We start from the raw sequence: 26,888 nt of genomic DNA, 5'->3' as shown, positions 1-26,888 counted from the left end.
CAGCAACATCTACTGATCTCCAGCCTGGCACCAGCGACATCTACTGATCTCCAGCCTGGCACCAGTGACATCTACTGATCTCTAGGCTGGCACCAGTAACATTGACTGATCTCCAGCCTGGCACCAGTGACATCTACTGATCTCCAGCCTGGCACCAGTGACATCTACTGATCTCCAGGCTGGCACCAGTAACATTGACTGATCTCCAGCCTGGCACCAGCGACATCTACTGATCTCCAGCCGGGCACCAGCAACATCTACTGATCTCCAGGCTGGCACCAGTGACATCTACTGATCTCCAGCCGGGCACCAGCAACATCTACTGATCTCCAGCCTGGCACCAGTAACATCTACTGATCTCCAGCCTGGCACCAGCGACATCGACTGATCTCCAGCCTGGCACCAGCAACATCTACTGATCTCCAGCCTGGCACCAGTGACATCTACTGATCTCCAGCCTGGCACCAGTGACATCTACTGATCTCCAGCCTGGCACCAGTGACATCTACTGATCTCCAGGCTAGCACCAGTGACATCTACTGATCTCCAGCCTGGCACCAGTGACATCTACTGATCTCCAGCCTGGCACCAGTGACATCTACTGATCTCCAGCCTGGCACCAGTGACATCTACTGATCTCCAGCCTGGCACCAGTGACATCTACTGATCTCCAGCCTGGCACCAGTGACATCTACTGATCTCCAGCCGGGCACCAGTGACATCTACTGATCTCCAGCCTGGCACCAGTGACATCTACTGATCTCCAGCCTGGTACCAGCAACATCTACTGATCTCCAGCCTGGCACTAGCGACATCTACTGATCTCCAGCCTGGCACCAGTGACATCTACTGATCTCCAGGCTGGCACCAGTAACATTGACTGATCTCCAGCCTGGCACCAGTGACATCTACTGATCTCCTGCCTGGCACCAGTGACATCTACTGATCTCCAGCCGGGCACCAGCAACATCTACTGATCTCCAGCCTGGCACCAGTAACATCTACTGATCTCCAGCCTGGCACCAGCGACATCAACTGATCTCCAGCCTGGCACCAGCAACATCTACTGATCTCCAGCCTGGCACCAGTGACATCTACTGATCTCCAGCCTGGCACCAGTGACATCTACTGATCTCCAGCCGGGCACCAGCAACATCTACTGATCTCCAGCCTGGCACCAGTAACATCTACTGATCTCCAGCCTGGCACCAGCGACATCAACTGATCTCCAGCCTGGCACCAGCAACATCTACTGATCTCCAGCCTGGCACTAGCGACATCTACTGATCTCCAGCCTGGCACCAGTGACATCTACTGATCTCCAGCCTGGCACCAGTGACATCTACTGATCTCCTGCCTGGCACCAGTGACATCTACTGATCTCCTGCCTGGCACCAGTGACATCTACTGATCTCCAGCCGGGCACCAGCAACATCTACTGATCTCCAGCCTGGCACCAGTAACATCTACTGATCTCCAGCCTGGCACCAGCGACATCAACTGATCTCCAGCCTGGCACCAGCAACATCTACTGATCTCCAGCCTGGCACCAGCAACATCTACTGATCTCCAGCCTGGCACCAGTGACATCTACTGATCTCCAGCCTGGCACCAGTAACATCTACTGATCTCCAGCCTGGCACCAGCAACATCTACTGATCTCCAGCCTGGCACCAGTAACATCTACTGATCTCCAGCCTGGCACCAGCAACATCTACTGATCTCCAGCCTGGCACCAGTGACATCTACTGATCTCCAGCCTGGCACCAGTGACATCTACTGATCTCCAGCCTGGCACCAGTGACATCTACTGATCTCCAGGCTAGCACCAGTGACATCTACTGATCTCCAGCCTGGCACCAGTGACATCTACTGATCTCCAGCCTGGCACCAGTGACATCTACTGATCTCCAGCCTGGCACCAGTGACATCTACTGATCTCCAGCCTGGCACCAGTGACATCTACTGATCTCCAGCCTGGCACCAGTGACATCTACTGATCTCCAGCCTGGCACCAGTGACATCTACTGATCTCCAGGCTGGCACCAGTGACATCTACTGATCTCCAGCCTGGTACCAGCAACATCTACTGATCTCCAGCCTGGCACTAGCGACATCTACTGATCTCCAGGCTGGCACCAGTAACATTGACTGATCTCCAGCCTGGCACCAGTGACATCTACTGATCTCCTGCCTGGCACCAGTGACATCTACTGATCTCCAGCCGGGCACCAGCGACATCTACTGATCTCCAGCCTGGCACCAGTAACATCTACTGATCTCCAGCCTGGCACCAGCGACATCAACTGATCTCCAGCCTGGCACCAGCAACATCTACTGATCTCCAGCCTGGCACCAGTGACATCTACTGATCTCCAGCCTGGCACCAGTGACATCTACTGATCTCCAGCCGGGCACCAGCAACATCTACTGATCTCCAGCCTGGCACCAGTAACATCTACTGATCTCCAGCCTGGCACCAGCGACATCAACTGATCTCCAGCCTGGCACCAGCAACATCTACTGATCTCCAGCCTGGCACTAGCGACATCTACTGATCTCCAGCCTGGCACCAGTGACATCTACTGATCTCCAGGCTGGCACCAGTAACATTGACTGATCTCCAGCCTGGCACCAGTGACATCTACTGATCTCCTGCCTGGCACCAGTGACATCTACTGATCTCCTGCCTGGCACCAGTGACATCTACTGATCTCCAGCCGGGCACCAGCAACATCTACTGATCTCCAGCCTGGCACCAGTAACATCTACTGATCTCCAGCCTGGCACCAGCGACATCAACTGATCTCCAGCCTGGCACCAGCAACATCTACTGATCTCCAGCCTGGCACCAGCAACATCTACTGATCTCCAGCCTGGCACCAGTGACATCTACTGATCTCCAGGCTGGCACCAGTAACATTGACTGATCTCCAGCCTGGCACCAGTGACATCTACTGATCTCCTGCCTGGCACCAGTGACATCTACTGATCTCCAGCCGGGCACCAGCAACATCTACTGATCTCCAGCCTGGCACCAGTAACATCTACTGATCTCCAGCCTGGCACCAGCGACATCAACTGATCTCCAGCCTGGCACCAGCAACATCTACTGATCTCCAGCCTGGCACCAGTGACATCTACTGATCTCCAGCCTGGCACCAGTGACATCTACTGATCTCCAGCCGGGCACCAGCAACATCTACTGATCTCCAGCCTGGCACCAGTAACATCTACTGATCTCCAGCCTGGCACCAGCGACATCAACTGATCTCCAGCCTGGCACCAGCAACATCTACTGATCTCCAGCCTGGCACTAGCGACATCTACTGATCTCCAGCCTGGCACCAGTGACATCTACTGATCTCCAGGCTGGCACCAGTAACATTGACTGATCTCCAGCCTGGCACCAGTGACATCTACTGATCTCCTGCCTGGCACCAGTGACATCTACTGATCTCCAGCCGGGCACCAGCAACATCTACTGATCTCCAGCCTGGCACCAGTAACATCTACTGATCTCCAGCCTGGCACCAGCGACATCAACTGATCTCCAGCCTGGCACCAGCAACATCTACTGATCTCCAGCCTGGCACCAGTGACATCTACTGATCTCCAGCCTGGCACCAGTGACATCTACTGATCTCCTGCCTGGCACCAGTGACATCTACTGATCTCTAGGCTGGCACCAGTAACATTGACTGATCTCCAGCCTGGCACCAGTGACATCTACTGATCTCCAGCCTGGCACCAGTGACATCTACTGATCTCCAGGCTGGCACCAGTAACATTGACTGATCTCCAGCCTGGCACCAGTGACATCTACTGATCTCCAGCCGGGCACCAGCAACATCTACTGATCTCCAGGCTGGCACCAGTGACATCTACTGATCTCCAGCCGGGCACCAGCAACATCTACTGATCTCCAGCCTGGCACCAGTAACATCTACTGATCTCCAGCCTGGCACCAGCGACATCGACTGATCTCCAGCCTGGCACCAGCAACATCTACTGATCTCCAGCCTGGCACCAGCGACATCTACTGATCTCCAGCCTGGCACCAGTGACATCTACTGATCTCCAGGCTGGCACCAGTGACATCTACTGATCTCCAGCCTGGCACCAGTGACATCTACTGATCTCCAGCCTGGCACCAGTGACATCTACTGATCTCCAGCCTGGCACCAGTGACATCTACTGATCTCCAGCCTGGCACCAGTGACATCTACTGATCTCCAGCCTGGCACCAGTGACATCTACTGATCTCCAGCCTGGCACCAGTGACATCTACTGATCTCCAGCCTGGCACCAGTGACATCTACTGATCTCCAGCCTGGCACCAGTGACATCTACTGATCTCCAGCCTGGCACCAGTGACATCTACTGATCTCCAGCCTGGCACCAGTGACATCTACTGATCTCCAGCCTGGCACCAGTGACATCTACTGATCTCCAGCCTGGCACCAGTGACATCTACTGATCTCCAGCCTGGCACCAGTGACATCTACTGATCTCCAGCCTGGCACCAGTGACATCTACTGATCTCCAGCCTGGCACCAGTGACATCTACTGATCTACAGCCTGGCACCAGTGACATCTACTGATCTCCAGCCTGGCACCAGTGACATCTACTGATCTCCAGCCTGGTACCAGTGACATCTACTGATCTCCAGCCTGGCACCAGTGACATCTACTGATCTCCAGCCTGGTACCAGTGACATCTACTGATCTCCAGCCTGGCACCAGTGACATCTACTGATCTCCAGCCTGGTAACAGTGACATCTACTGATCTCCAGCCTGGTACCAGTGACATCTACTGATCTCCAGCCTGGCACCAGTGACATCTACTGATCTCCAGCCTGGTACCAGCGACATCTACTGATCTCCAGCCTGGCACCAGCGACATCTACTGATCTCCAGCCTGGCACTAGAGGACCAGCACATGGTAAGAGTGATCTCTCCACCACCACCCCTACTGAATCCCACAGCCTGGCCTCTTCTCTGGCACCATCTCCTTGCCAAGTCTCTCCTCAGGTACCTCTTCTTGCAGTCCCCCCCCTCCACCACTGGTTGGCAGCACCTTTGAGCGACTCTTACCAGGACCAGTTTGAGTAGATCAGCAGCATTGTCTTTCTCCTGTGCTGTTCTGGGCTCCTTGATGTCCAGTGCTTCCAGCTCTCCTTCCTTCTTCAGAACTCTATCGATGTACCGCTGGTGGGAGAGCAGGAGAAAGTCACTTCAGAGTTTTGTAACCGATGTTGTGTTTTGTTTTTAGGTGGAAAGCAAGGGAGAAAAAAAGGAGAAATAAATAAAAACAAAGCAGCAAACGATGATGAGAACCTTACCCAACGCATGAGAGCTTCATTGAAGTAGATTCTCTTAAAGTGGAGCTGAACTCTTGCACAGGACAGAAGGAAAATATAGAGAAATGCTCCCTGTGTGTATTTACAGAGTTTAGCCTTCCTAATCCCCCTCATCTGTGACTAATCACAAGCTGTAATTTGATCCCTCAACTATGTCAGCTGACTGCCTCTGCAGAGCAGCTGATTTGTAAACACAGGATGTCCACAATATGTCTGCTTCCATTAAAACAGGAAGTAGACACACTGCAGGTTTATTGCAGGATCTGTAGCAGCTGTAAAAAAACAAATGTTTTTCTTTAAAGGTTATTATGCTGTTGCTTATCTCTTAGAGCAGAGAGGAAGTCCTGAGTTCATGTCCGCTTTAAGTTGCACGTAGCACCCCATTTTCCTCCAGTGAGAAGTTACCTTGAGTGAGCGCTCCAGCCTCTCCCGCAGCTCCTTGTTGAGGGGCTCATATTGGTGGAGCTGACGGATCCTCAGAACGTTGGGGCACTTCAGCACCGGAGGCCGAGCTTTCACCACCTTCCGGTCACGTAGGTCGAGGCCTTTCCATCTGCCAACTCCCAGGGGAGGGCCGGGGGTCTTCCTCTAAGAAAGGACAGGGGGCGGAGTCATGAGTGGAAGAAGCTCTAAGAAGGGTCAAGGGGCGGAGTCATGAGTGGAAGAAGCTCTAAGAAGGGTCAAGGGGCGGAGTCATGAGTGGAAGAAGCTCTAAGAAAGGACAGGGGGCGGAGTCATGAGTGGAAGAAGCTCTAAGGACAGGGGGCGGAGTCATGAGTGGAAGAAGCTCTAAGAAAGGACAGGGGGCGGAGTCATGAGTGGAAGAAGCTCTAAGAAAGGACAGGGGGTGGAGTCATGAGTGGAAGAAGCTCCAAGAAAGGACAGGGGGTGGAGTCATGAGTGGAAGAAGCTCTAAGGGTCAAGGGGCGGGGTCATGAGTGGATGAAGCCCTAATAAAGGTTAAGGGGCGGAGTCATGAGTAGAAGAAGCTCTAAGAAAGGAGATGGGGAGGAGTCATGAGCGGAAGAAGAATTAGTTCCATAATAGATACTTAAATCTTCAAATGAACTTGGGCCAAGAAGCAGTCATGGTCAATGTTAATGTTTCCGGCTTGCATGCAATTTTTCGTGTCTCTGACCCAGGAGTCAAACTCATGACCTCATGCTTCAAAGTCAGGGGCAGTACCGCTGGATCTTTTCAGCTGACTTGCATACAAATTTAATACAAATTGTATGCGGCTTGGGATTGGGACAGTCCAAAATGACAAAGTGCAGCTGATTGGCCCAATTCCGATATGCATACAATTAGCATTACATTTGCATGCAGGTCAAAATTATCAGTCAGCAGCTCAGTGAAGTTCTCAGCAGTTCCAGAAAGACTGAAGATTGGTCCGAGAACCGTCCATCTCAGCATAGGACCAGCAGAAAGAAAGGGCAGGAGTGTTCTACTGACACTTGGAGCTTCCTCCCGACACTGTCTCCAACCATAATACTGAGCATATTTCTCTCCTGGGAGTGGCTCTGGGAGGAGAAATCGCTTTGCCATGCATTTTTAATTTTATATCAAGGTCACTTAAAATGAAAACACACTTATTCGTATAACGTAAAATACACGTATTTTATCACTTTTGGATGGAGTGGGAAAGAGTTGGAACCTCCGTTGGAATCCCTGCTGGAAACGTTTCCCATGAGATGGGGCGGTCCACCCATGACGCCAGGTGAATGTCGTGCGTCAGGCGGCAGGGACACTAGAGCGGCATCTCTCCCGCCCCCCTCCCTCCCCGTGGCTCGTTTTACCTTCTCCGCCGCCGCCTCCTCGATGACAGTCCTCGGCCCCCTCGCTAGCCGCCTGCTACAAGACCTCAGATCGGCGGCGACCCGCCTCGTGATGAAGGAACAGGAGAGCGGCTCACCTGGGTGCGTCGGTTGTCGTGATATTAAACGCCGTTACTGCTACGCATCCAATCGAGCATTTGCAACTGAGAATTTCCACCATGTCCGCTATCCTTTTGATCGATTTTGGCCATAAATCGATCAATCAGGCGGCCATGTTGCAGCACCGATTTTCTACTGATTCAAATGAATTATCAAATCAGAAGGTTGATCAGGCCACAATATCATCTGATGTATGGGCACCTTAAATCTTAAAGGGAAGGTCCAAGCAAAAAAAAAAATGAGTTTCACTTACCTGGGGCTTCTACCAGCCCCATGCAGCCATCCTGTGCCCTCGTAGTCACTCACTGCTGCTCCAGTCCCCCGCTGGCAGCTTTCTGACCTCAGAGGGCAGGGCCGAATTGCGTACATTTTTACACATTCCTGCTAGTGCAGGAACATTAACACATACATTCTTACGCGTTAGTGGTGCAACACGTAAATTTTTGTTCCTGCACTAGCTGGAATGCGTAAAAATGTATGCAATGTGGCCCTGACCTCCGAGGTCAGAAAGCTGCCAGCGGGGGACTGGAGCAGCAGTGAGTGACTACGAGGGCACAGGATGGCTGCATGGGGCTGGTAGAAGCAGAACTAGCTGGTGGCGGGGGACTGGAGCAGCAGTGAGTGACTACGAGGGCACAGGATGGCTACATGGGGCTGGTAGAAGCAGAACTAGCTGGTGGCGGGGGACTGGAGCAGCAGTGAGTGACTACGAGGGCACAGGATGGCTACATGGGGCTGGTAGAAGCAGAACTGGCTGGTGGCGGGGGACTGGAGCAGCAGTGAGTGACTACGAGGGCACAGGATGGCTGCATGGGGCTGGTAGAAGCAGATCTAGCTGGTGGCGGGGGAGCGGAGCAGCAGTGAGTGACTACGAGGGCACATGATGGCTGCATGGGGCTGGTAGAAGCAGAACTAGCTGGAGGCGGGGGAGTGGAGCAGCAGTGAGTGACTACGAGGGCACAGGATGGCTGCAGGGGGCTGGTAGAAGCAGAACTAGCTGGTGGCGGGGTACTGGAGCAGCAGTGAGTGACTACGAGGGCACAGGATAGCTGCATGGGGCTGGTAGAAGCAGAACTAGCTGGTGGCGGGGACTGGAGCAGCAGTGAGTGACTACGAGGGCACAGGATGGCTGCATGGGGCTGGTAGAAGCAGAACTAGCTGGTGGCGGGGACTGGAGCAGCAGTGAGTGACTACGAGGGCACAGGATGGCTGCAGGGGGCTGGTAGAAGCAGAACTAGCTGGTGGCGGGGGACTGGAGCAGCAGTGAGTGACTACGAGGGCACAGGATGGCTGCATGGGGCTGGTAGAAGCAGAACTAGCTGGTGGCGGGGGACTGGAGCAGCAGTGAGTGACTACGAGGGCACAGGATAGCTGCATGGGGCTGGTAGAAGCAGAACTAGCTGGTGGCGGGGACTGGAGCAGCAGTGAGTGACTACGAGGGCACAGGATGGCTGCAGGGGGCTGGTAGAAGCAGAACTAGCTGGTGGCGGGGGACTGGAGCAGCAGTGAGTGGCTACGAGGGCACAGGATGGCTGCAGGAGCTGGTAGAAGCAGAACTAGCTGGTGGCAGGGACTGGAGCAGCAGTGAGTGACTACGAGGGCACAGGATGGCTGCAGGGGGCAGGTAGAAGCCCCAGGTAAGTGAAACTCATTTTTTTTTTTTTGCTTGGACCTTCCCTTTAACGTGGTCATACACCCTGCAATCTTAATTGTACAATCATATCTAATCTGTCCCATTACATATAGATTGCATGGTGTATGGGGAGCTTTAAGGTGGCCATAAACGTATAGATTTGCAGCAGATTTGCCCATCTGATAGATTTCTGTCAGATGCCTGTCAAGCTGAATCTGACCGGAATCTGATGTGTGCCACACACTAGGAACAGATTTCAGAATGAAATCTATTGGAAATCGATCTAAATGCATTATTGCACCATTAGATCCAATGCAACGTTATGGGCCATCGGTCTGCTGCCAGCAGCAGATCAACCTAGATTTTCCATCCTGTCAGATCGCAAATCGTCACCCAAATATACAAGCTGAGCGTCACTCTAACCTAAATTCCAAACAACAGCAGCGTTCATCATCATTTCCTGTTTTGGTGACTCCAGAGCTGTTAGTTCTGGGGGTCAGTTGGACAGTCATAGGAGCTCTCCACTGAGACACAGACAGCAATAACACCGCACTCTATCCAATATGAGAATAAAGAGATGAAGCACCTCGGAGGGGGGGAAGGTGTCCCACTCCCGGGACAGCAGGTTGGGGGGCACCACAGTGTTCGGCTCCTTCTTCATCACCCAGGGGGACGTCTCTGAGAACGGCTGCAGGACGGTGACGGTCTGAACTCCTGGGGGGAGGGGGAACAATGATAAGAGGACAAACACATGTGCTCCAGGTGAACTGAAGTCAGGCCTTCCTGCACTTATACAGTTTACCAGCAGGTGGAGCCCTCAGTAAATGGAACACTTTTCATTTGTAAAGGTGGCCATAGACAGTGCAATCAAATCAATTGATTTTCCTGTTTTTATTTATATTTTAATAAATAAAAATCGACTTGTATTAGAAATCGAGAAAACATATTTTTCAGTTTTTCTTCGAGAAAAATCTGATCAGATGTGTTGTAAAAATTAAATAGACAAATATAAAAAAGAAAATGTTTGAACGCTTGATATTTTTAGAAGGATTGATCATAATTGTGTGGTACATTGTTTCCATGCTTTTGATTATTTAAGTGGAAAAACTAATCAGATTTCTCTGGATGAAAAAAAAACCTAAAACAATTGAGTTGTGTGTATGTCCACCTTAAAGGATACCCAAAGTGACATGTGACATGATGAGATAGACATGTGTATGTACAGTGCCAAGCACACTAATAACTAGGCTGTGTGTTCCTTTTTTTCTTTCTCTGCCTGAAAGAGTTAAATATCAGGTATGTAAGTAGCTGACTCAGTCCTGACTACAGAAAGTGACTACAGTGTGATCCTCACTGATAAGGAATTACAACTATAAAACACTTTCCTAGCAGAAAATGGCTTCTGAGAGCAAGTAAGAGATAAAAGTGGAATTTCTTATCAGTGAGGGTCACACTGTAGTCACTTCCTGTCTGAGTCAGGACTGAGTCAGCCACTTACATACCTGATATTTAACTCTTTCAGGCAGAGCAAGAAAAAAAGGAACACAGCATAGTTATTTGTGTGCTAGGCACTGTACATACACGTGTCTATTTCATCATGCCACGTCACCTCGGGTATCCTTTAACTTTTTGCGGACGGCATGTCTCTGCCCCTTAAAGAGAAACTGTAACCAAGAATTGAACTTCCTCCCAATCAGTAGCTGATACCCCCTTTTACAGGAGAAATCTTTTCCCTATCACAAACAGATCATCAGGGGGCTCTGTATGGCTGATATTGTGGTGAAATCCCTCCCACAGTGTGATGTCAGGACCATGGTCCTGACAGTTTCCTGTCTGTGAACCTCATTGCATTGTGGGAAATAGCTGTTTCCAACTGCCCAAAAAAAAGCAAACAGCATCTCCTTCCAGTGACATCACCTGCCAGCAGTAAAAATGTCACCATGTGATAAATGTCAGAATGTAAATCAGGGAGAGAAAATATTTTACAATGGGCTAACACTGACTAAATCATTTATACATCATTATGGTAAAAATGAAGCACTTTTTTTGTATTACATTATTTTCACTGGAGTTTTTTTTTCCACTTCTTGATCACTGTGATTGGCTCGCAGAGATCAGGAGGTCAGGAGCCAATAAAAATCTGCCCGTGACTGAGGTGCGGAATTTTGTGCCAGAGGAGTCACCCGATTGCGTCCTGTGCACGGGATCTGGCGGTGTTAACACTACGCTGCATCAGGCAGCCACAAGCGCAGCATAATTTTAACTTTTTCTGATTAAAGAAATGTGATCTATTTTTCTGCTTGATTGAATAAATTGAAAAATGAAACCAATACACCATACACTTATGATCGATTTTCCCAAAATAACTGATCAAATTAAAATGTCACTTTTTATATTTTTCTGTCTGATTTTTGGAACACAGATTTTCATAAAACTGAAAAATCTTTCTCTTTTTTTTTTTGAGAAAAAATATTTTTTTTTCAATTTCTTATACAAAGAAAAATGAAAATTGACCGATTTGATTGTATTGTGTATGGCCACCTTCATATTTACTTTTTTCCTGAATGTGAAATATATGGTGTTAGATGCTGGTTCTGGGGCCCCGGGCAGTGAGAGTTCCTGGGGCCCCAGGCTGGTTCATGCACCATTGTTTTTAATTTTATTGTAGTATCCCATGCAGTTTAGTTAGGAGGGGGGCAGATGAGAGGGAATATCCTGCACGCTGGTGCCCCCTGCTGGTCATATAGCCATTGTCTATATGCAACTGAAGCCCTGTCCAACTGACTGGCTGACTTGCTCAGCTTCTGCTTGATTAATCACTGCAAGCTAGGTGTATTATATGTGTGCACTTCTCATTGGCTTATAAGCAGCCTGCAGGCTTTATAAAGCAGCAGAGAACGGTTTGGGAGTGAGCTTCTCCATTTGTGTGTTTGGTAAATAAAAGTCTATTTGGACACTAAGCATAATAAGCAGAAGTGATGATGGTTTGGACCGCCCACCTGGCACCTCGTGGGTGGGCTCTCGCAGGACCGCAGTGGCCGGGTCACAGTAACAGGTAGCCAGGTAATCTTCCACTTCCCGATTCCGGAGCAGTTCGCTGCCTGAGCCGTCTGCGTTGATGATGAAGAACCTGAGCAGAAAGGTGATTGGTCGGTGAGGGCGGGACATGAGAACGCTGTGCGGTCAGAACAGACGTCACCTTTTTCTTGTATATACCTGGGGGCATGCAGGTCGTACACCTCTGTGAGGTGCTGTTCTGTGGTAGGTGGGGTCTTCTGCTCTGTGTCCCCATCCTCTTCATTCTCCACGCTGTTAATGATGACAGAGGTCCCGCTGTCCGCCATAACCTGCAGCAGCAATTCTCATGTAATGAGTGTTTACAGGCATGATTACTGAAGAATTACTGCACTGCCAGAGACTCCACCCTCACCCACCTGCCTCCTGTCTACTGGAGAGATGGCCACACCCACACAGACCACCCCCCCTGCACATCAGCTTACCAAGATGCACCTCCCACTGCAAGCCTGATTTCAGCACACCACTGAGCAGCAACTTTGCAGTATCAGGCTGAACTATAAGTTGTTAGCCTGCCTGAACAGCATTCCAAGGCACAGAACAAACACATGCTATAGTGGTGTTACCTAGAATACGTTCCCCAGCGACAGTGGTGTTACCTGGAATAGGTTCCCCATCAATAGGGGTGTTACCTGGAATAGGTTCCCCAGCGATAGTGGTGTTACCTGCATTAGGTTCCCCAGCAAAAGGGGTGTTACCTAGAATAGGTTCCCCGGCAATAGTGGTGTTACCTGGAACAGGTTACCCAGTGATAGTAATGTTACCTGGAATAGGTTCCCCAGCTACAGAGGAGTTACCTGCAATAGGTCCCCCAGCGATAGTGGTGTTACCTGGAATAGGTTCCCCAGCTACAGTGGAGTTACCTGCAATAGGTCCCCCAGCTACAGTGGAGTTACCTGCAATAGGTCCCCCAGCGATAGTGGTGTTACCTGGAATAGGTTCCCCAGTGATCGTGGTGTTACCTGGAATAGGTTCCCCAATGATAGTGGTGTTACCCGGAATATGTCCCCCAGTAAAAGTGGTGTTACATAGAATAGGATCCCCAATGATAGTGGTGTTACCTGGAATATGTCCCCCAGTGATAGGGGTGTTATATAGAATAGGATCCCCAATGATAGTGGTGTTACCTGAAATAGGTTCTCCAATGATAGTGGTGTTACCTGGAATATGTCCCCCAGTGATAGTGGTGTTACATAGAATAGGTTCCCCAGTGATAATGGTGTTACCTGGAATATGTCCCCCAGTGATAGGGGTGTTATATAGAATGGGTTCCCCAGTGATAGTGGTGTTACCTGGAATAGGTTCCCCTCGGGATCCATGACCTCACACACAACTTCCTGGGTGTGGCACAGGATGTAGCTGGCGGGCGGCAGGACCTCTGGTCTGGGGGGCGTCTTGGTGCAGAGACTCATCCGCGGGGAATAGACAGCGCGGCCATCGTGGTTTATAGACAGGGTGCCGGAGTCTGGAGGAAACACCTAAACACACGCCAACAATATTTTAACAGAGACGTCAAAATAGCCTAAAATATTTAAAAACAGTTTAAGGAAGGCAGTGGTGGACTTACCTTCCCAAAGTAGACTCAAAAGTCAATGATCCACTAAAACATTTTCCTTTAATCAAATAACTCCACAAAACTTTGTAACACAATTCACATCTCGCATCATCAGGCAAGAGAAGGAGCTTTTACCTGCTGAGACTGCAGTCAGCTCCTTTTAGTGTCTGATGAAGCAGGTTGTAGCCCACGAAACGGGTTGCAATATAGTGTGGAGTTATATTAAATGAATTTTTAAAGCGGATCATTGACTTTTGAGTCTTCTTTGGGGAGGTAAGTCCACCTCTCCCTCCCTTCTTAAACTGTTATATCATCATTTTATGCAGTTCTGAAGCCTCTGTTCAAATATTGTTGATACCCTTAGTGGAGAGGTGTTACCCCCTTTTTTCCATACCTACGGAAAGAAACCTGAGTGGGGTGGGGTCTAGTCTCCTCAGCTGCGATTACAGTGGTTACCTTAGTGGTAGCTCATGTTTGTGAGTATAATTTCACTTCTATTCATTCATATTTATCAGTTGACATACTACACAGTTTTGGGCTCTCTATCTCCTTCTTTTTCTAAACACACATCAGCACAGGAGGATGTGAATGCCTCATTGTCCTGTGCTCTCTCACTGACTGTCACTACAGGCAGACAGTAATGTCACAATGTCGGTGTCACCCTTACCTGATACACTCCCTGCGGCCTCATTGTCCTGTGCTCTCTCACTGACTGTCACTACAGGCAGACAGTAATGTCACAATGTCGGTGTCACCCTTACCTGATACACTCCCTGCGGCCTCATTGTCCTGTGCTCTCTCACTGACTGTCACTACAGGCAGACAGTAATGTCACAATACCGGTGTCACCCTCACCTGATACACTCCCTGCGGCCTCATTGTCCTGTGCTATCTCACTGACTGTCACTACAGGCAGACAGTAATGTCACAATGTCGGTGTCACCCTTACCTGATACACTCCCTGCTGCCTCATTGTCCTGTGCTATCTCACTGACTGTCACTACAGGCAGACAGTAATGTCACAATGTCGGTGTCACCCTTACCTGATACACTCCCTGCGGCCTCATTGTCCTGTGCTATTTCACTGACTGTCACTACAGGCAGACAGTAATGTCACAATGCCGATGTCACCCTCACCTGATACACTCCCTGCGGCCTCATTGTCCTGTGCTATCTCGCTGACTGTCACTACAGGCAGACAGTAATGTCACAATGCCAGGGTCACCCTCACCTGATACACTCCCTGCGGCCTCATTGTCCTGTGCTATTTCACTGACTGTCACTACAGGCAGACAGTAATGTCACAATGCCGGTGTCACCCTCACCTGATACACTCCCTGCGGCCTCATTGTCCTGTGCTGTCTCACTGACTGTCACTACAGGCAGACAGTAATGTCACAATGCCTGTGTCACCCTTACCTGATACACTCCCTGCGGCCTCATTGTCCTGTGCTGTCTCACTGACTGTCACTACAGGCAGACAGTAATGTCACAATGCCTGTGTCACCCTTACCTGATACACTCCCTGCGGCCTCATTGTCCTGTGCTATCTCGCTGACTGTCACTACAGGCAGACAGTAATGTCACAATGCCGGTGTCACCCTCACCTGATACACTCCCTGCGGCCTCATTGTCCTGTGCTATCTCACTGACTGTCACTACAGGCAGACAGTAATGTCACAATGCCGGTGTCACCCTCACCTGATACACTCCCTGCGGCCTCATTGTCCTGTGCTATCTCGCTGACTGTCACTACAGGCAGACAGTAATGTCACAATGCCGGTGTCACCCTCACCTGATACACTTCCTCCGGCCTCATTGTCCTGTGCTATCTCACTGACTGTCACTACAGGCAGACAGCAATGTCACAATGCCGGTGTCACCCTCACCTGATACACTCCCTGCTGCCTCATTGTCCTGTGCTGTCTCGCTGACTGTCACTACAGGCAGACAGTAATGTCACAATGCCGGTGTCACCCTCACTTGATACACTCCCTGCGGCCTCATTGTCCTGTGCTATCTCGCTGACTGTCACTACAGGCAGACAGTAATGTCACAATGCCGGTGTCACCCTCACCTGATACACTCCCTGCGGCCTCATTGTCCTGTGCTATCTCGCTGACTGTCACTACAGGCAGACAGTAATGTCACAATGTCGGTGTCACCCTTACCTGATACACTCCCTGCGGCCTCATTGTCCTGTGCTATCTCGCTGACTGTCACTACAGGCAGACAGTAATGTCACAATGCCGATGTCACCCTCACCTGATACACTCCCTGCGGCCTCATTGTCCTGTGCTATCTCGCTGACTGTCACTACAGGCAGACAGTAATGTCACAATGCCAGGGTCACCCTCACCTGATACACTCCCTGCGGCCTCATTGTCCTGTGCTATTTCACTGACTGTCACTACAGGCAGACAGTAATGTCACAATGCCGGTGTCACCCTCACCTGATACACTCCCTGCGGCCTCATTGTCCTGTGCCATCTCACTGACTGTCACTACAGGCAGACAGTAATGTCACAATGCCGGTGTCACCCTCACCTGATACACTCCCTGCGGCCTCATTGTCCTGTGCTATCTCGCTGACTGTCACTACAGGCAGACAGTAATGTCACAATGCCGGTGTCACCCTCACCTGATACACTCCCTGCGGCCTCATTGTCCTGTGCTGTCTCGCTGACTGTCACTACAGGCAGACAGTAATGTCACAATGCCCGTGTCACCCTCACCTGATACACTCCCTGCGGCCTCATTGTCCTGTGCTATCTCACTGACTGTCACTACAGGCAGACAGTAATGTCACAATGCCGGTGTCACCCTCACCTGATACACTCCCTGCGGCCTCATTGTCCTGTGCTATCTCGCTGACTGTCACTCCAGGCAGACAGTAATGTCACAATGCCAGTGTCACCCTTACCTGATACACTCCCTGCGGCCTCGTTGTCCTGTGCTATCTCGCTGACTGTCACTCCAGGCAGACAGTAATGTCACAATGCCGGTGTCACCCTCACCTGATACACTCCCTGCTGCCTCATTGTCCTGTGCTATCTCGCTGACTGTCACTACAGGCAGACAGTAATGTCACAATGCCAGGGTCACCCTTACCCGATACACTCCCTGCGGCCTCATTGTCCTGTGCTATCTCGCTGACTGTCACTACAGGCAGACAGTAATGTCACAATGCCGATGTCACCCTCACTTGATACACTCCCTGCGGCCTCATTGTCCTGTGCTATCTCACTGACTGTCACTACAGGCAGACAGTAATGTCACAATGCCGGTGTCACCCTCACCTGATACACTCCCTGCTGCCTCATTGTCCTGTGCTATCTCGCTGACTGTCACTACAGGCAGACAGTAATGTCACAATGCCAGGGTCACCCTTACCCGATACACTCCCTGCGGCCTCATTGTCCTGTGCTATCTCGCTGACTGTCACTACAGGCAGACAGTAATGTCACAATGCCGATGTCACCCTCACTTGATACACTCCATGCGGCCTCATTGTCCTGCGCCATCTCACTGACTGTCACTACAGGCAGACAGTAATGTCACAATGCCAGGGTCACCCTTACCTGATACACTCCCTGCAGCCTCATTGTCCTGTGCTATCTCACTGACTGACACTACAGGCAGACAGTAATGTCACAATGCCAGGGTCACCCTTACCTGATACACTCCCTGCGGCTTTGCCAGGATCTCAGTGCCATCACCAGACACGGCACAGCAAGTCCTCTCTTCACAGTTCAGGGTCACGGTGACAAACTCACTGTTCTCCACCCGAATGAACTTCACCCGCTTTGTGACGCTGTGCGGGACCTCACCTGGGGGACAGGACACAGAATGGGGACATGTCACCACACACACCAATCACAGCAATGCTGGAGACCTGTGACACCATATACACATAGCTGTCCTGTGCCGTCATGGCGTGGCTCTGCCAGTTGGGCCGGGCTGATATATATACACATAGCTGTCCTGTGCCGTCATGGCGTGGCTCTGCCAGTTGGGCCGGGCTGATGTATATATATATACACACACATAGCTGTCCTGTGCCGTCATGGCGTGTCTCTGCCAGTTGGGCGGGGCTGATATATATACACATAGCTGTCCTGTGCCGTCATGGCGTGGCTCTGCCAGTTGGGCCGCGCTGATATATATACACATAGCTCTCCTGTGCCGTCATGGAGTGGCTCTGCCAGTTGGGCCGGGCTGATATATATACACATAGCTGTCCTGTGCCGTCATGGCGTGGCTCTGCCAGTTGGGCGGGGCTGATATATATACACATAGCTGTCCTGTGCCATCATGGCGTGGCTCTGCCAGTTGGGCCGGGCTGATATATATATACACATAGCTGTCCTGTGCCATCATGGTGTGTCTCTGCCAGTTGGGCCGGGCTGATATATATACACATAGCTGTCCTGTGCCGTCATGGCGTGGCTCTGCCAGTTGGGTCGGGCTGATATATATACACACATAGCTGTCCTGTGCCGTCATGGCGTGGCTCTGCCAGTTGGGCGGGGCTGATATATATACACATAGCTGTCCTATGCAGTCATGGCGTGGCTCTGCCAGTTGGGCGGGGCTGATATATATACACATAGCTGTCCTGTGCCGTCATGGCGTGGCTCTGCCAGTTGGGCCGGGCTGATATATATACACATAGCTGTCCTGTGCCGTCATGGGGTGGCTCTGCCAGTTGGGTGGGGCTGATATATATACACATAGCTGTCCTGTGCCGTCATGGCGTGGCTCTGCCAGTTGGGTGGGGCTGATATATATACACATAGCTGTCCTGTGCCGTCATGGCGTGGCTCTGCCAGTTGGGCCGGGCTGATATATATACACATAGCTGTCCTGTGCCTTCATGGCGTGGCTCTGCCAGTTGGGCCGGGCTGATATATATACACATAGCTGTCCTGTGCCGTCATGGCGTGGCTCTGCCAGTTGGGCCGGGCTGATATATATACACATAGCTGTCCTGTGCCGTCATGGCGTGGCTCTACCAGTTGGGCTGAGCTGATATATATACACATAGCTGTCCTGTGCCATCATGGCGTGGCTCTGCCAGTTGGGCCGGGCTGATATATATACACATAGCTGTCCTGTGCCGTCATGGCGTGCCTCTGCCAGTTGGGCCGGGCTGATATATATACACATAGCTGTCCTATGCCGTCATGGCGTGGCTCTGCCAGTTGGGCCGGGATGATATATATACACATAGCAGTCCTGTGCCGTCATGGCGTGGCTCTGCCAGTTGGGCCGGGCTGATATATATACACATAGCTGTCCTGTGCCGTCATGGCGTGGCTCTGCCAGTTGGGCCGGGCTGATATATATACACATAGCTGTCCTGTGCCGTCATGGCGTGGCTCTGCCATTTGGGCGGGGCTGATAATGAACACACATAGCTGTCCTGTGCCGTCATGGCGTGGCTCTGCCAGTTGGGCCGGGCTGATATATATACACATAGCTGTCCTGTGCAGTCATGGCGTGGCTCTGCCAGTTCGGCCGGGCTGATATATATACACACATAGCTGTCCTGTGCCGTCATGGTGTGGCTCTGCCAGTTGGGCCGGGCTGATATATATACACATAGCTGTCCTGTGCCGTCATGGCGTGTCTCTGCCAGTTGGGCCGGGCTGATATATATACACATAGCTGTCCTGTGCCGTCATGGCGTGGCTCTGCCAGTTGGGCAGGGCTGATATATATACACATAGCTGTCCTGTGCTGTCATAGCGTGGCTCTGCCAGTTGGGCCGGGCTGATATATATACACATAGCTGTCCTGTGCCGTCATGGCGTGGCTCTGCCAGTTGGGCCGGGCTGATATATATACACATAGCTGTCCTGTGCCGTCATGGTGTGGCTCTGCCATTTGGGCGGGGCTGATAATGAACACACATAGCTGTCCTGTGCCGTCATGGCGTGGCTCTGCCAGTTGGGCCGGGCTGATATATATACACATAGCTGTCCTGTGCAGTCATGGCGTGGCTCTGCCAGTTGGGCCGGGCTGATATATATACACACATAGCTGTCCTGTGCCGTCATGGCGTGGCTCTGCCAGTTGGGCCGGGCTGATATATATACACATAGCTGTCCTGTGCCGTCATGGCGTGGCTCTGCCAGTTGGGCCGCGCTGATATATATACACATAGCTGTCCTGTGCTGTCATAGCGTGGCTCTGCCAGTTGGGCCGGGCTGATATATATACACACATAGCTGTCCTGTGCCGTCATGGCGTGGCTCTGCCAGTTGGGCCGGGCTGATATATATACACATAGCTGTCCTGTGCCGTCATGGCGTGTCTCTGCCAGTTGGGCCGGGCTGATATATATACACATAGCTGTCCTGTGCCGTCATGGCGTGGCTCTGCCAGTTGGGCCGGGCTGATATATATACACATAGCTGTCCTGTGCTGTCATGGCGTGGCTCTGCCAGTTGGGCCGGGCTGATATATATACACATAGCTGTCCTGTGCCGTCATGGCGTGGCTCTGCCAGTTGGGCCGGGCTGATATATATATATATATATATATACACACACATAGCTGTCCTGTGCCGTCATGGCGTGGCTCTGCCAGTTGGGCGGGGCTGATATATATACACATAGCAGTCCTGTGCCGTCATGGCGTGGCTCTGCCAGTTGGGCGGGGCTGATATATATACACATAGCAGTCCTGTGCCGTCATGGCGTGGCTCTGCCAGTTGGGCCGGGCTGATATATATACACATAGCTGTCCTGTGCCGTCATGGCGTGGCTCTGCCAGTTGGGCGGGGCTGATATATATACACATAGCAGTCCTGTGCCGTCATGGCGTGGCTCTGCCAGTTGGGCGGGGCTGATATATATACACATAGCTGTCCTGTGCCATCATGGCGTGGCTCTGCCAGTTGGGCGGGGCTGATATATATACACATAGCTGTCGTGTGCCGTCATGGCGTGGCTCTGCCAGTTGGGCCGGGCTGATATATATACACATAGCTGTCCTGTGCCGTCATGGCGTGGCTCTGCCAGTTGGGCGGGGCTGATATATATACACATAGCTGTCCTGTGCCGTCATGGCGTGGCTCTGCCAGTTGGGCCGGGCTGATATATATACACATAGCTGTCCTGTGCCGTCATGGCGTGGCTCTGCCAGTTGGGCGGGGCTGATATATATACACATAGCAGTCCTATGCCGTCATGGCGTGGCTCTGCCAGTTGGGCGGGGCTGATATATATACACATAGCTGTCCTGTGCCGTCATGGCGTGGCTCTGCCAGTTGGGTGGGGCTGATATATATACACATAGCTGCCCTGTGTCAGTTGGGCTGAGGTCTCGGTGAATTCTCGCTCTGCTTGGGATGATTGTGGAACGTGTTGTCAGAGATATACGGGAATGAGGCCAGCGCTGTGATAAATTCTCCTCTCTGATGACTTCATAAAGTGATGATGAATGGAGCAGTCAGTGTAATATTTATGTTCCTCTCATTATGTACTGCAGGACAGGACAGGCGAGAGATGGGTGATATATCTTTCTCTAGAGGGGGGTGTGTAGACCCCAGCAGACCCCCTCATCGCCACAATCTGACATTGGTAAGAAAAGCATTCATCTATTAACTACATTCTAAACAAAATCTGAATCCTCAGCCTTAGAAAAACCGGAGAAAGTGCAATCCCCTGTGCTCTAACCCTAGAAAGTGCAATCCCCTGTGCTCTAACCCTAGAAAGTGCAATCCCCTGTGCTCTAACCCTAGAAAGTGCAATCTCCAGTGCTTTAACCCTAGAAAGTGTAATCCCCTGTGCTCTAACCCTAGAAAGTGCAATCTCCTGTGCTCTAACCCTAGAAAGTGCAATCCCCTGTGCTCTAACCCTAGAAAGTGCAATCCCCTGTGCTCTAACCCTAGAAAGTGCAATCCCCTGTGCTCTAACCCTAGAAAGTGCAATCTCCAGTGCTTTAACCCTAGAAAGTGCAATCTCCTGTGCTTTAACCCTAGAAAGTGCAATCTCCTGTGCTTTAACCCTAGAAAGTGCAATCCCCTGTGCTCTAACCCTAGAAAGTGCAATCTCCTGTGCTCTAACCCTAGAAAGTGCAATCTCCAGTGCTTTAACCCTAGAAAGTGCAATCTCCAGTGCTCTAACCCTAGAAAGTGCAATCTCCAGTGCTTTAACCCTAGAAAGTGCAATCTCCAGTGCTCTAACCCTAGAAAGTGCAATCTCCAGTGCTTTAACCCTAGAAAGTGCAATCTCCTGTGCTCTAACCCTAGAAAGTGCAATCTCCAGTGCTTTAACCCTAGAAAGTGCAATCTCCTGTGCTTTAACCCTAGAAAGTGCAATCTCCAGTGCTTTAACCCTAGAAAGTGCAATCTCCTGTGCCTTAACCCTAGAAAGTGCAATCTCCAGTGCTTTAACCCTAGAAAGTGCAATCTCCTGTGCCTTAACCCTAGAAAGTGCAATCCCCTGTGCTCTAACCCTAGAAAGTGCAATCTCCAGTGCTTTAACCCTAGAAAGTGCAATCCCCTGTGCTCTAACCCTAGAAAGTGCAATCTCCAGTGCTTTAACCCTAGAAAGTGCAATCCCCTGTGCTCTAACCCTAGAAAGTGCAATCTCCAGTGCTTTAACCCTAGAAAGTGCAATCCCCTGTGCTCTAACCCTAGAAAGTGCAATCTCCAGTGCTTTAACCCTAGAAAGTGCAATCTCCTGTGCTCTAACCCTAGAAAGTGCAATCTCCAGTGCTTTAACCCTAGAAAGTGCAATCTCCTGTGCTTTAACCCTAGAAAGTGCAATCTCCAGTGCTTTAACCCTAGAAAGTGCAATCTCCTGTGCCTTAACCCTAGAAAGTGCAATCTCCAGTGCTTTAACCCTAGAAAGTGCAATCTCCAGTGCTTTAACCCTAGAAAGTGCAATCTCCAGTGCTTAAACCCTAGAAAGTGCAATCTCCAGTGCTTTAAGCCTAGAAAGTGCAATCTCCTGTGCTTTAACCCTAGAAAGTGCAATCTCCTGTGCTTTAACCCTAGAAAGTGCAATCTCCAGTGCTTTAACCCTAGAAAGTGCAATCTCCAGTGCTTTAAGCCTAGAAAGTGCAATCTCCAGTGCTTTAAGCCTAGAAAGTGCAATTTCCAGTGCTTTAACAGGCGAGAATTCTTCCTTATATCGTGGCCTATAGCACAGGCGATGCTGTCGGTAAACTTGCTGCGCTGTATTGTTTATGTGTCTACAGGGGACGACCATTACACACTAGGAATGATTGAAATCATGACGCTTCTACCAATCTTTGCAAATTCGGAGTATTTAGCATTGAAGTGTATGGTACCAACCTTACTATTTAATAGCAACGCCCCCGAACATTCTGCGGTCGCCAGATTTTATAGGTATGTCAGGGCCAATAGCGGGAATGTCTCACTGATTTTTTTTTGAATGCCTTAGTCATGGAAATCCCCTTATTTGTGTTGAAGAGCACCTGTATTCACAATGACACAATGAATAAAATAGTCAGCGTTTGCCAATTGTAAAATATTTCCTCTCCCTGATTTATTTCCTGAAATGTATAACTGCTGGCGACATCATCATATCTGCTGCCAGATGCAGCTCTGTGGAATGTTTATATAATTCTGCATAATAAACAGCCTAGGCTTTGTGAACGACGAACGAACTTTTAATTGACGAAAGAATGACCTAAGTAAAGTTAGCTTTTAAAGGTGTGTAACAATCTGATCGTTAGAACGAACGTTACATCACGTAAAGCAACTATTGCGCTTGCGCATAAAAATGAAAAGTTCCATGGAGAAATAGCGAAATGCGCATGTCAAGCCTAGTACGAAGGATTTTCGAACGATGTACTACTTTTGCAAACGATCGTCATTGGAAAAAATCCGCCAAGCTAGATCATTCGTTTTTAACGATCTAGCTCGTCCATCGTTAGACTTAATGGTCGTTGGCTGCTTTTTTTTAAACGATCGTCGTTTGAAATGATCGGGGAACGATCGTTTCAAACGACTATAGTCGCATGTGTGTACGCACCTTTAGAGTCAGTGGGTGGGTGGGACTACTTGCTAATACACACAGCAATATATAGATAACGGGAGTGTTTCTGATGCTGAAACCAGGATATCAGAAGTAAAATTAAGTATCCTGAATAATTGACTGCATTCTACTATATGTCACTACGGGGCCTCTTTAACTACTTAACGCTCGCCCATAGGTGGCATTTGGCGGGTGCGCATGTGCAGGTGACGGCTGCCATAATGTCTTTATAAACAATGCATATTGCCTGGCTGTCCTGCTGATCCTCTGCCTGTAATACTTTTAGCCGTAGCGCCTGAACAAGCATACAGCAGATAAGGTGTTTCTGACATTATTGTCAGATCTGACAAGATTAGCTGCATGCTTGTTTCTGGTGTGATTCAGACACTACTGCAGCCAAATAGATCAGCAGGGCTGCCAGGCAACTAGTATTGTTTAACAGGAAATAAATGTGGCAGCTTCTACATTCTCCTTACTTCAGTTGTCCTTTAACCTCATCAGAGGGGCTAAAACCCCCCGCCGCCTCCCCCCCTCCCCCCCTACCCCAGTGACCAGGCTATTTGTTTTACAATTGAGGCCACTGCAGCTTTAAGGGCACGCTGCAGGGCCTTACATCTCAGCTCACAAGTGACACCCCTCCCCCTTATTCTGCCCACCAACAGAGCTTTCTGTTGGTGGGCTCTGATTGCTGCAGTGATGTTTGTTTATTTTTTTTATTTATGTTTTTTTTTCCAATTAATTTTACTATTTTTGTATTTTTTTTTTTTTACTATCCCCTTCCTCCCTCCCCTGCTAGCCAATGACAGCGATCGCTCCTGTGCCACTAGCCGAGTGACATGGCCGTCCCCAGTACAGCACTGCTTTAGATCGCAGCACTGTACATTGTAAATAGGCAGCGGTTACGCCGTCTAACAATCTCCTAGCGGTGATCGCCGCTGCCGCTGCGTGTTTTGCCGATTTCCTGAAAAACACGCCCCCAGGACTTGACGCCAATCGGTGTTAGGCGGTACTGGGGGAGCCACTGCGTTCAAACCAATTGGCGTGACGTGGTTGTATAGAGGTTAAAGTAAACCTGTAACTTTGTGGGATTTAAAATTAGATACTTACGTTGGGAGGAGAAAGCTTCTGGATCCTTATTAAGCTTCCCCGACCTCCACAGCAGCCCCGATCCAGCGCTGGCACTGCCAAAGTCACCAAAACAATAACAACAGTGACACTTTTCTCCGGTGTGTGCAGGAAAACTAGCAGCTTGGCCCAGCGATGCGCCTGTGCAGTAAAGTGGACCTGATTAGGCTCAGCTATTTCCACCAGAGCCCTAGGGGAAAGCCACTAGTGCACCAGTGACAAGCAGAGTTTTTGGGGGAGCCAGCACTGGACCCCCTCTGCAGAGGAGAACAGGGGAAACCTCTTTAGGATCCAGAGGCTTTTTCTTTCCCCCTGACCCAAGAGTTGAACTCATGACCTCATGCCTCACAGGCAGAGGCAGTACCTCTGGACAAAGTCAGCTGGCACTTTTTTTCCCTACAAGTACACACTTGTAAGTGTCCCAGACTCAAGGAAAAAAAAAATCAAAGCTCTTTTATAGGATGAATTATTGAGAAGCGAAAGATCTGAAATCCGCCGCAATCCCATTCTCCACTGGGCTGATAAACACATTTTCCCGCCCAAATGTTTAAAATCAATTCTCTCAAAAACTCCAATGTGTTTTTGGTATTTTTGTTTCCACATTCAGCCACAATGGGAGCTGACGTATGGAGCCAATTCTGTGACGATCGCATATTTGGGGGCTTTGCAATTCACTCGGAAATTCTGCGCCATAGACTTCAATGCTAAATACTCGGAATCGCTGAGACTCGTATATAAGTTCCAAGCAGAATAAAATTTGCATACTACTTTTGGACAGTCGGATAAAAAGTTACAAACGATTCTTGCTGATTTGTGAACCCATCTGTGAGAATTTCCGTTCTCTCTGCAAGGGGGACGCAGACAGCGATTACAACCCCCAACCAAACTGATAAGATCCCGGCGATAGACTGTAGAGTGAGTGGCATGGATCCGTCCAGGAACAGTTACCGGTCTCCTCGTGGTCTCCGGGGACGGGGATGTCCACGCTCTGATAGAAGGTGGTGATCCGTGTCCCGTCTGCATGTTCCACAATGGTCGTGCCATCTGTCCTTGTCACCGTCACCACCCGATCCTCCCGCGTCGTCATTACCTGTAACACAGACAGAGCAGGATCATCCACCAGGCAACCCAGGCAGGTGCTCAGGGCCTAGTGGAGGCAAAGGGGCTCACCTGCCACCTTCTCTGACCTCCCTCCACTTTAGCTTACCAAAAAGACCACAAGAGGGCCCAAAACTACTACCTTGCCTAGGGCCCCAATACATCTTCATCCATCTGTGAGCACAGAGACATGGCTGCTAGCTGCAACAATCAGCATTCTCCTATATGCACTGCATGTCAGGGGTCACAAACTTCCTGTCATTAAAGATTTGTGTCGGCTATATCATATATAAATATCAGCTTTTTCCTTGTACTTTAGCATAAAGGTAAGACGCCCATTAATGGTGCAACTTTAGTGAATGACCTGGTGGAAGTATCAACAGGATTGTTACTTAAACTGCAGTATAGTAAAATAACCACAAGATGTCACTGTGAGTAAAAAGTGATGGTAATCTTTATGGGATTGTCATTTCCTGTATCCACTCTGTATTCTCTCTGTTCTGAGTAAGCTGCATTTCCTGATGGTGGTGTGTGATATATCGCTGCATGTTTTCTTCAGTAAAGAGTTCTAGTTTGTTGTACTGGCTGCCTATCTGCGTGTACAGAACTCTCTGCTCCATCACAACCAACCTTACAATCAGATAATTTGGATTAAAAGGAAACAATAGTAAATCGATTGGATTCATACAAAAATGATAACTAACTCGATCATCTAATTTACGCAAAACAGATCGATTATGCGATCAATAATGAGATTGCTTGTCATCGGGAGAATAGCTCTGACAGTCTTGTGTTTCAGTCACTATGGACTTGCTTGTCTTGGTAACTTTCATATTATCCAGTTGTAGTGTGTAGGCGACTTACCGTTCTTTCCACGGGGTCTGTAGATCTGAAGGTCTGCAGCGGTTGGAGCTCCAGTCTCTCCAAGCCACGCCTCCCTATCTGCTCTCCAGAGGAGGTGGTTGTGATCCAAGTCACAGGATGTGCTGCTGCAACTGTGGGTGTGGCTGGGTGTGGCTCAGGGGGAGGAGCCTCTGCTGGTTCTGGCTGAGATGGAGGTGTTGCCAATGGCTTGTGCCCACCTTTCC

At 50.1% G+C, this 26,888-nt stretch overlaps 1 protein-coding gene across 1 annotated transcript in view; it reads right to left on the bottom strand.

The window, feature by feature from the left end:
• The window catches only part of SPAG17 (sperm associated antigen 17), a 311,336-nt gene that overhangs the window by 39,823 nt on the left and 244,625 nt on the right, over positions 1–26,888 (bottom strand). The window contains exons 28-36 of the mRNA XM_068270990.1: positions 26,665–26,888; positions 25,651–25,792; positions 17,237–17,391; positions 13,299–13,484; positions 12,148–12,278; positions 11,931–12,061; positions 9,518–9,645; positions 5,770–5,952; positions 5,099–5,212 (exon numbers count right to left, since the gene is read on the bottom strand). Of these exons, the coding sequence (XP_068127091.1) occupies positions 5,099–5,212; positions 5,770–5,952; positions 9,518–9,645; positions 11,931–12,061; positions 12,148–12,278; positions 13,299–13,484; positions 17,237–17,391; positions 25,651–25,792; positions 26,665–26,888 (1,394 nt within the window). The remainder of the gene's footprint in view (positions 1–5,098; positions 5,213–5,769; positions 5,953–9,517; positions 9,646–11,930; positions 12,062–12,147; positions 12,279–13,298; positions 13,485–17,236; positions 17,392–25,650; positions 25,793–26,664) is intronic.

This window comes from Hyperolius riggenbachi, chromosome 2, assembly GCF_040937935.1.
Source record: "Hyperolius riggenbachi isolate aHypRig1 chromosome 2, aHypRig1.pri, whole genome shotgun sequence".
In the NCBI taxonomy this organism is placed as follows: domain Eukaryota; kingdom Metazoa; phylum Chordata; class Amphibia; order Anura; family Hyperoliidae; genus Hyperolius; species Hyperolius riggenbachi.
The sequence above is the reverse complement of the archived record's forward strand: the minus strand, read 5'-3'. Positions and strand labels throughout refer to the sequence as shown.